Genomic DNA, 10,496 nt, shown 5'->3' on the forward strand with positions numbered 1-10,496 from the left:
TTTCTCACATCTCTAGTTTTGTCTTCCCAGCAAATAACTAGATATAATTATATGTCAGTAAAATATACAGGTAATATTAAAGCCAAAGCAACTCATGGTCAAACCAAAAAATAATTTCTTATTATCTATAGACACTGATATCCTAAAATCCTAGTTTGTAAAAAACTCATTCCCTCCACATTAGGGCATTTCCTAAATATGTCTACATACAAATACATTTAGAAACCCTAAAAATATACATCTCAAATAAAGAAAGCTTTAAAATACTGCATATGAACATCTATAATAGTTTATATCTTTTTCTTTCTCCCAACACTGTCTTGGATAAACTGGGATTCTGGTATCAGCCACTACTTTTTCATCAAGTAAATGTTATACAAAGGCTTTACATAGGATGGCAGCTGATGTCTTTACTGGCATTATCAATTTTCTTTTTTTTCATCTCATTACCACCTCTAGAGTTATTCACTTATTAAAAAAATCTAGCCTATAAATTGTAACATGTCTAGCCATATATAATCCAGAAAATGGGAGTTCTCTAACATGAAGTTTTAGAATTACCATCTTAGAGAAAAATCTGTGGGAATTATATCTTAAACTAACATTGTAAGCCCCCTGGCTACTTCATTTTATAGAAACAATGATGTTTGATTTTCAGGTAATTATATAATTTTTTAATCAATTCCTCAGTAATAATTCTAAAACACAGAATCATTAATCAAGCAACTAAAACAAGGCTTATCTACTCCCAAATTTTCCCCCCTTGAAGAGTTGTATTATAAGCTATTAAATAAATTTCACAAGTTTGACTTTTACCCTATACAACAGAAAAATGTGCAATTTCTAAGTGGTCCCATTCAAAAACACCATTTCTCTATAAGCAGTAATAAAACAGTACTGGAGAAACACAGATTCTATCAACACAATGGATGCAGTTTGAGGAGGTAGCATGTTCAAACACAACAAATGTTGTTTAAGGAGGAGGCAGCATGTTCAAACTCAAAAGAGTAACTGGAGTTGCTCAGCAGGTAAAAACTATCTTCCAGACTAAATCTTAATACCTTTTCTACTACCCACAAAATCTATGTGAGCACTTTTGAGTTTGAGCATGCTACATCCTCCTTAAACAACATTAACAGGCTTTGGGACTGTATCAGTGCAGTTCTTGCAATAATAGTCTTCTAAATCAAACTTTAGGACTTATAAGTGATAGCTAACATTTACTTCATTCCATTCGCTTTGATTAAAGCTGGAATTTTTTAAAGGTGATCTTTTAGGCATAAGAATGCTCATCTACCCTCAGAAATTACAAGTTTTAAAAAAATTCTGTTAGAATTATGTATGAATATATAATAAATATAATTTTTTAAATTATATATTATTATAAGCCAATCTTTTCAATTAAAACTAAAATATTCTAATGTCAGTTATTTAACCACATTTCTCACTGGAATATAATGGCCAACAGGTAACATAAGCATCTTAAGATCTGCAGAAGAAAAGCATTCTCTAAAAACAGTTTTCAAGAGTATAAAACAAACTTGTGTTATTCTGTAAAATAGATCCTAAGAGCTAAATTACAGGATCTTTGAATTGGAAGGATCCTTATACATAATCAACCTAAATCTACATCTTACAATTGGAAAAAGATCCAGAAAAGTGAAGTCAATCAATGGTCACAATGAATGGAGAGGAAATATGTGTCTTCCTGCCCCCAGCTCTTACTACAAATTTGAATAAACTGAAAGAAATTAAATGAAACCTAGATTATAAACCTTTTTAATGGGAAGACTGGCTGACCTAAAGAGCAAATCTAACAACTAAATTACCACACTTCACAATCATTATGACAACTGAGAAGACCAGAGAGCTCACTGAGATGATCCTACTCATCATAATTAGTTAAAAGGAATCTAGCTGGGCATTGAATAAAATGCAAAAGGTACCTAATCTCAGGGGGCCAGGCCTGCACCAAGGGCTACATATGAAATACTAATTGTCAAATGGCAATGATATCATTTTTACCATAGCTTTTAGAAATAACAGGATCAAATAAGTAACTTAAAAAAAACAAAATGGAGAGTTGTGTGTTTTTTGATCAAAGATCATGACTATACAGGTAAAATGAAGACTCAAACTGGAACCATATGCTGAAGAAGTAAATTAAACATTTTATCTGAGATTTTAATTTGGGGTTGGGGAATAGAAGGAGGGCATACAAAGTCAAGTGATTTTTTTATATTTAGGGACAGAAAAAACAGACTTTGAAAAACACAGCAAGGCTTAAAATATACCAATATGAGTGTAGTGTAGAGATAAGTATGGTACTTTTAAGTCTGAGAGCCTGATTATTCAGGCTCCAAAATTTACTAGCTATTCCTCATTTTGGCAGTGTGATACAGTAGAAAGAACTTAGGTTTGAATTCTTCCAGCATCCGCAGTTTCCACTTATGTGACCTGCAAAGTTACTCAGTCTCTGAGTCTGAGCTGCTTCATCTGTAAAACAGAGAATAATAATAACCACCTGATGTGATTTGTAAAACAAAAACAAAACCATTCACTCATGCATTCATTCAGATATTTAAAGTATAGGGATGCAATGGAAAGAAGATTAAACTGCTTCCCTATGGGAACCCATTGTCCCAGTGGAGGAAACAAACTAGTAAACAGAAACATATCAAAGCTACAAATGCCAAGAGGTTAGTACAGAGAAGGAAGGTAACAAAGCAGTACAGTACCTAATTCAGCCTGGGGGTTAGGGGTTCATATCCAATTTTTCACTAGAAAGCTAAGTGTAAGTTCAAAAAACAGATAAAAATGGAAGGGAGAACATTCCTGGCAAAGAGAATGAAATGGTACCCCCACCCAGTTAACACACGCCCCACAGTGACTAGCACATAATATTTCCTCAGTGTTTAAGATGCTGTTCCACAACGTTAAAAAAGGCAATGAAAAACTCTATCCAGAGTATCATCTGATATTGAAAAAAAGAAAATACACATACTTGCACGGAAAAACAAGAACTGGAAGAAAACATAAAATATTAATAACAGTTTATTTTCTTCTTGATACTTTTCAATAAAATATAAATGTCTGCACTAATCCAGTATATTATATCTTTACAAATTAAGGGCTGAATTTTAATGTTTGCTGGATTTGAAAGAGGAAAGGGGAAAAACTAAGCAGAAAGAAAAAACAGGTAGGCCTTTCTATTGTAGTGATAACACTGGTTTGCAGGGTAGGCTACAAAGTGTTAAGACTTTCTTTCACTTTCCTTTGAAAATGTTAATCATTGTCCATAGCATTTCTTTTTCTTTTTATTAATTTAAAGATTTCCTCAGGAATGAGAAAGCCAGAGCAAACTAAGGAGGCTCAAGTATTCTCTAGTTACACTGCCTTAAGAAGCACTAAAAGTACTATAAAGCTTGACGGCAGATGATATCAAGACAAGGACAAAGAACCCATCCACATTCTAGAAGTTTCTCATCCAAGAAAAGAACTCAACACCAGCTAGCAAACGGAGTAAGATTAAAAAATATGTATCATAAAAAGCTTCTAACAAAAATTAAGAAAATTGAACTAATATCATTAGCTGAGGGCCAGCTAATTATAAAATACCATGATAGATATTAAAGGGCATGAGAAAATATCTTCAACAATTTAAAATATAAGAAATTAATTATCAATAATGTATGGAAAATAAATTCTGGGTAAGAAGAGAATAATCAGAATGGCTGAGACCCCTGCAACAAGACTTCAAAAAGACATACCTCCCACTCTTAAAAAAGGGGGAATACTATACCAGTATCATACTGAATTACTTTCCTGCAATTCATAAAATGCAAATAACACTATATACCTTTTGACATAATTATTTCTTGTTTGAGTTAAAAGACTCATTTTGGGTTCAATTCTGACACTCCTAAATGCACTGTTTTATATGCCCCTTACCTTATAAAAATATTAGGAGAATTAGGTGGTAATAATTAGCTACCTAAGAAATATAAATTCTGCAGTCACAGTTCTCCATATTTCCAGGCTACCTATTCAACCTCTCTGTCCTACTTTTAAAATGTAGTAACCAATTCATTTGCACAGCATTTTCATTTTTAATTAACAAAATACATTCCTTCACATTTAACTCATTTGATCCCACACAACAACCTTATAAAACAGGTAGAGGTTTTTATTTTATAAATGAGGAAATTGAATCTCTGAGAAGTTAAGTAACTTGCCTGGAGTTGCTCAGCAGGTAAAAACTACCTTCCAGACTAAATCTTAACACCTTTTCTACTACGTACAAAATCGATGTGAGAAATGTTAAACAAGGGCATCTCTAAAATATGGCACAAAGTTGCCTTTAAATTACTAATTTGCTCCCTACCAAACAAATTGTTTATTAATCAGTAATCAAAATCGGGAAAAAAAGAACAAACACCTACAAACTTATCTAATACTCAAATTTGACAAAGGTGCTTTCAGGACAAAATTTCATAAGGAACATTCACCTCATCTAAATTCTTACTCCCTAACAGCCGGTCTCTTCACCTTATTGATGCCATCTCATTTTCACTGAGATACCAGTCTTCTTGGAACAAATGATAAACCTACAAAAGGATTTTAATCATTGAAATAGATTAAAATTAGATTTTAAAAATCTAGAAAGCAGATTCCTAGAGTCCTGTGTGTAAAAGAAAAAAAAGCCAATGATCAATTCACACAAATAGCTAAAGCCAACATATACAGAAAGCAAGAATACACATGGCTCAAGCAAATAGGTAGTCAGGAATACTAGCTTCCAGGCAGTGACTGCTCTCTGCCATATTACCTATCAGTTAGCATTATATCCACACTGGGGTTAAGCAGCACATGCTTTTTGGTTTCCCATGATGCATTCTGTTCTTCCTAACTATGGCTGTCTGTCCACACAGTGGTTAATAAATCACACATGCTTGAACTGCTTCCACACTTTCAGATGCAATAACTATGCTACCACCACTTAAAGATCATTCTACATTCTAATAGACAATTTGAGCTATTACTAGTATTAGAGAACAAAAGCTGGGTACGGTAAGAAAAAAATACAGGTATGTCTGGAATTCAAATGCAGTATTTTGAAGTAGTTGGTGAGGATCAGATAAGACAGTGTGAAAACACATTTAAACTCAAATATGTTGAATGTAGACACAAATTCTGAAAATGACATATCATCATAGGTGTATGTACTCCTTTTAAAGACAGTACTGAAAACATAATTTTGATAAAAAAATTTAATAGCATAGAATTGCTTCAAGTCTTTTGTACATATATAAAATAAAGGTAATACAATTTATGTCACTCCAAATGTAAGCACTAATTGGTGCTTTCAATTCTATGAATGAAAAAATGCAGTTATGCACTGCACCTAAAGATAATTATGCCTTTAGTTCAGTCTTATGATAGAAGTCCCCTTAAAATGATTCAAAAATCTTAAAACATGCCTTTTAAAAAATTTCCAAATCACCATTTCAATATATAAAATATGTAACAAAAACTTCATTTAACACACACACACACACACACACACACACACACACACACACACACACCTCATTACTATGTCTGCTGTCCCTAATAAAGCTCCATGGAGAAAGAAAGAACAGTCAACACTTCAACAGGGTCACCACAAATGAAAGGACATTTATAATTATTTAAATTATCTATTTACAATGAATTATAAGAAACAAATCTAATTCTATTATGTTATAAATAAGTCAAGCAGAAATAAAGAAAAATGCCCAAAGCAAACTTCAAAAACTATTACTATGATTTCAAATTTCTCCCTATATCATTACTTAAAATTCTGAAAATTTAGAATGTTTTATTTTGAATGTCATAGTCAAAAACCTCAGTTCAACATAAACTAACAAACATTTCATGTACAAACTCATTTTTTTAAAGGCACTTCAGATTTGGATATGTCAATATTTGCCTACCAGTAGCTTTAACAAAAAACACCTGCCCTTGTGTTCCGACTTATAAGTACTAAATCAGATATAAGAAAAAAGGGGGATTTCTAGAACACATAATAGTAACAGTAGTAATGAAGTGCTGAAGAAATCCAACTTACTATCTTAATATCCTTCTGGATAAATCAAGTTAAGCAATACAGACAATTCAAGCAAAAGTACACATATGGACAGAAAGACAGAATTTTTGTTTCAAATATGTAGTATATTTGGCTAAGCAACCCCAATTCAGTATTCTGATATCCTCCTTTATAGTCCTTCACCTCTTCATCATGCATCTGTATTCTTTCCTTTTGATGCCCCAGTATATCTTAAGTTTTAAGTACTGCTATATAATTTAACATGTCTTATAGTTATTAATACCATTAATATATATAAAATTATAGTACTTAATATTTTACTCTAAATTTCAATCCAAAATATGTTTGTAGCTAAATCAAAGATCACACTACATAAAGCCATTGCTCTAACAGCACTTTAAAAAAATACCTATCCCAAGAAAAAAATCCCTCTCACACAATGAAGCTACTTAAAATCAGAGGTCAGATGTGAAATAATTTTAATGAATACAACTGATGAATCTAGTGATCCATCTAACACTGCACACTCAGTTCTAAGCCACTATGCTTATTTTCCTTCTGTTCAAATTCTCACTCAGCCCTGCCCCATCTTCCCTTACAATGAAATGTACAGGTAAAGAACAGATATTTGACTTAAAATAAGACCATTTATCAAAATGTAATATCCCTAGAAAAACTGGATCCCAGAAAAATAAAATCTCTAGTGTACAATATAGAAAGTAAATTAAAAACAAAAATGATACTTCTCTAAACTACAAGTAGTATTAAAACAATAGAGAAATTCTGTATATAAAAATAATATAAAAGGAGCTATAAAGACAATAAATGAAGAAGATAAGGCTGAAAATCAAGTAAATGTAGGGATATGCAAATGATTAACAACAATTTTAAAAAATGGTAAAAGTTTAAGCCTCACTAATAAGGGAAAAGAGATAATCAAATCAACCAGGGGCACCTATTTAAGCCGACAACAGATTAAAAAAATATAAAGACGCTCACTGTAAGTACCAACACAAACTTCTGGAAAGCAACCTTACAATATTTAACAAGAGCTATAAAAGTGATGAGACCCTTTGACCTGACAACTATACTTTAGGAAAAATATGTAGCTAGGGATAGGAATATAGCCCAAGAAAATAACTTCTAAAAAAAAAAAGGAGAAAAGGAGAAAGTCTTAAAAAAAAAGGAGAAAAGCAGAAAGACTACTTAAGATACTAGTGAAAAACTGGAAATAACCCAAATGCTCAAGTGGAAGTTGAGTTCAAATTATAGCAACTTAAATACAACTGAATCTTGTCTTACTATTAGAATAACAATAACTATTCAAATACAGATAAGTATATGTAAAAATGTTAAGTAAAACATAAAGCATAAAATGGACATTGATTCCAATTGTATAAAAAAATGCCTTTACAATATAAGGAAGTGGAGTCTGGTGAACTGGGTTTTTTTGTTTTTTTTTGTGATTAGACTATTTCTAATTATTTTTCTGTTCATTTACTTTTTATCACTGTCAAGTTAATTTCAAAAAAGCTTTTTCCATTTGAAGTCTTCTTTTGCAACTTGCTTAAAATGGCCTGCTTAAAGAGAAATGTAAATGAAAATATTTTCAAAACTCCATCTTCAAAGCTACATTAGTCATAAAGTGTTTAACCACATATTGGTAAGCACTGTTTTTTTCCTTTTTTGGCAGGAAATAAGTCCAACAAAATGACTTGCTAAAAATTAAATGACCTGGTAACACATGCAGTTTTTCAAAAATAATTTTTATCCACCTGAGAATTTTTCACCACTAATAAATAGTACAGATGATGGAATTTATCCATATCACAATTATTAGACCATTCTCTATGATTTGCAAAAAATAAAGAAACTTAGTCAATAGATTTGGTAGTAATTAACATGGCCTCTTTTAATACAAAGAGAAATACAAACAAACACCAAAGCAATTTAAATACTGTCTTACAGCAAGCAAATTTTAAGTCATGTATATTTAGGGTCTGCTATATCCCTTCAACATTCTTTAACTCTGACCGATTTTCTTCTATCTGGACCCTATTTAAAGGAAAGACAACTGAATTTAGATTTTAGTAACATCACCCCTTTCTCCTTTTACTTCCTTTCGATTCACTGTGCCACTGGCTAACACAAGAGAACATCCTCCCAAAAATAAAAAGGATTACCTTTTTCACTGTGTCACTGATGAACAGAAGGTGCATGTACGCTATGAATATTTGTAGCAGAAACAGTCAATCCAATCCAATGCCTGTGGTCCTTTACTAAAGTATATTCTATTTCAGTATATGAGCCGTCTCCTTGTAATCCCAAAATCATGTTTCATCAATTCTCAAAAAGGTCATAATCCATACTTTTTATTTAGTGAACATGCACCTCCACAAATACGATTTAGTCATTTGCTATTTTCTAAAACCTGAGATACACAATGATTATGCTTTTTCACTCTGAAGTAGCTTATCTCAAACTGGCAAATTGTGGAATTTGCTTGACGCTCTTTATTATCTTTAATTGTGTTGTTTTTTCCTCAATCCCGAGTCCGTCAACTCCCCCCTCAGACCCCCTTCCCGGTGCCCTTCTCCCCCACCCCCACCAAAAAAAGACTAAGCCTGGCCTCAGTTCCCGTATTTCAAGTCAGGACCAACCAGAAATCAGTTTTCTTCCACTAATCCGGAACGCCCGGCTGTTACCAACGCTGTCATTGGCCAGCGTCAGCCCTTGGTACGTGCCCCAATATAACCCCCTGGTTTCACTCCGTTTTCCCCCTACAATGGGCCTTTTCCGATGTTTGTTAAAATTCATAATCCACCATACGGCATCTCTAATCACCAATTTACGTTCTTCAAAGTTTTCGGGTGGAAACAACTGAGGCCAAGGGAAGGGCAAGGTACCCTTTCTCTGACTCGCGGAGAAGGGGGAAGGGGCAGTCGTTCTTCAGCCCAGCTCAGCACTGGAGCCGCGTTGGCTGCGAGGTCCGAGGCGGGTTGGGGGAACAAGGTGGGGAGGGAGTGGAGAAAGAGTTGGGTTAAGTTGAAATGAAAACTTTACTCACCAGATCCTCGAAGCTCCTTCGGTGCTCTTTCCCCTCCCAGTCTAAGCGGTGCGGAATCAGCTGTGGGCCAGAGAAAAGAAAGGCGGAGGGGGCCCCGGGTTGGGGGGGATACAATAAAATTTAAGCCTCCTCTCCCCATCAACCCGACCCAGCCTGGATCCTGGTCTTCGACCCACTGGCGTCTTTATTTCTCTTGGCCACATAGCTGTTGCCTTAGAGCTAGACGAATATAAGGGGAGGAGGCCGAGGGGGAGGAAATCCTGAAAAACCGCCTCCCACAGGCATAAAGAGGGGCGAGCTAAGACCCCAGCGATATCCGCCCCTTTGAGGGAAGCCGGTTCCCCCTGTGACAAGAGCTATGAGTGCTTAGGTGCCAAGCCGCCTTCCCGGCCCCTGCCCTCCGACCGACGCCCTTCTTCCAGTCTCACCCCAACCTTCCCCACCTCTTCTCGCAGGGGCTCGTACCTGATGCTCCTCGAGCTCCTGCACTAGCACCTGAGCAAAAGGGAAACACGGATATGAAGAGCAGCTTCGGCTATCAACCCATTCCTCCCTCCCTACTGGGAACCCAATCACTGACGGTAGGACAAGCCAAGGCCGGCCTTTCCTTACCCTCAGCGGAACCGCGCAGCCCGCTGCCTCGATTTCCCCATTGGTACCATTCCCCACGGCTCCCAGAGCTCCTCCTCTCTCTCTCACCTGAGCGGATTTGTTACAGGGTCCGGACTGCAAAAACCTAGCGATCAGGTAATACAGCTCTGAGGGAGAGGGGGAAAAGAGGTTATGAGGGAGGCAGAGAAATAGAAGCTCTTCCAAAAGAAACTGTCAGCCGTCGCACGAAACCCCCATCCCCTTAGCCCCGGGACACAGCTACCCACCGGCTTCAATCTGGGTAGGTGCCGCCGCCATCCTTTTCCCGAGGGGTCTGGGGGCTTCCCTCCAGAGGGGCTGGCGGGGCGGGAAGGGGGCGCTGCCTCTATTGTGGTGAAGCCCCCATGCCCAGGAGTACCGCCGCTTCCGCCGCACTCCTTGTCCCAGTTTCGGTCTCTCTCGGATTCATCGCATCGCGTTTCGACCCATAGACATTCTAGCCCAAGACCTGAGGAGGCGGAGGAGGAAGGAGAGGGTGAGAGAGAAGAGGAGGGAGGAGCCGAAGTGGCGGACGGGTGGGCGGGGGCAAAGTGGGTGGAGAGAGGGGAGGGCAAAAGCTGTGAGAGGGGCTGCAGCGCTCACTGTTGCCGCCAGAGGCACTAACGCAGCCGCCCATCCTCCGCTCTTCCAGACGACTAACGGTTGCCTAGCTACGGCTCCCGGAAGGAGGGGGCGGTGCTAACTGACAGC

General features: G+C 36.6%; 1 protein-coding gene across 3 annotated transcripts in view; it reads right to left on the minus strand.

Annotated features, from left to right (window-relative positions):
- Positions 1–10,289, minus strand: part of BRWD3 (bromodomain and WD repeat domain containing 3) — a 160,740-nt gene extending 150,451 nt beyond the window's left edge. For all 3 annotated transcript variants that reach the window (XR_005033478.2, XM_036929979.2, XM_036929980.2), the window contains exons 1-4: positions 10,034–10,289; positions 9,855–9,913; positions 9,621–9,650; positions 9,156–9,215 (exon numbers count right to left, since the gene is read on the minus strand). Coding sequence is in view for 2 of the 3 variants with exons in the window: in XM_036929979.2 (XP_036785874.2) it covers positions 9,156–9,215; positions 9,621–9,650; positions 9,855–9,913; positions 10,034–10,064 (180 nt within the window). In the remaining variant the exon portion in view is untranslated. The remainder of the gene's footprint in view (positions 1–9,155; positions 9,216–9,620; positions 9,651–9,854; positions 9,914–10,033) is intronic.
- Between the last annotated feature and the right edge of the window lie 207 nt (positions 10,290–10,496).

This window comes from Manis pentadactyla, chromosome X, assembly GCF_030020395.1.
Source record: "Manis pentadactyla isolate mManPen7 chromosome X, mManPen7.hap1, whole genome shotgun sequence".
NCBI lineage: Eukaryota > Metazoa > Chordata > Mammalia > Pholidota > Manidae > Manis > Manis pentadactyla.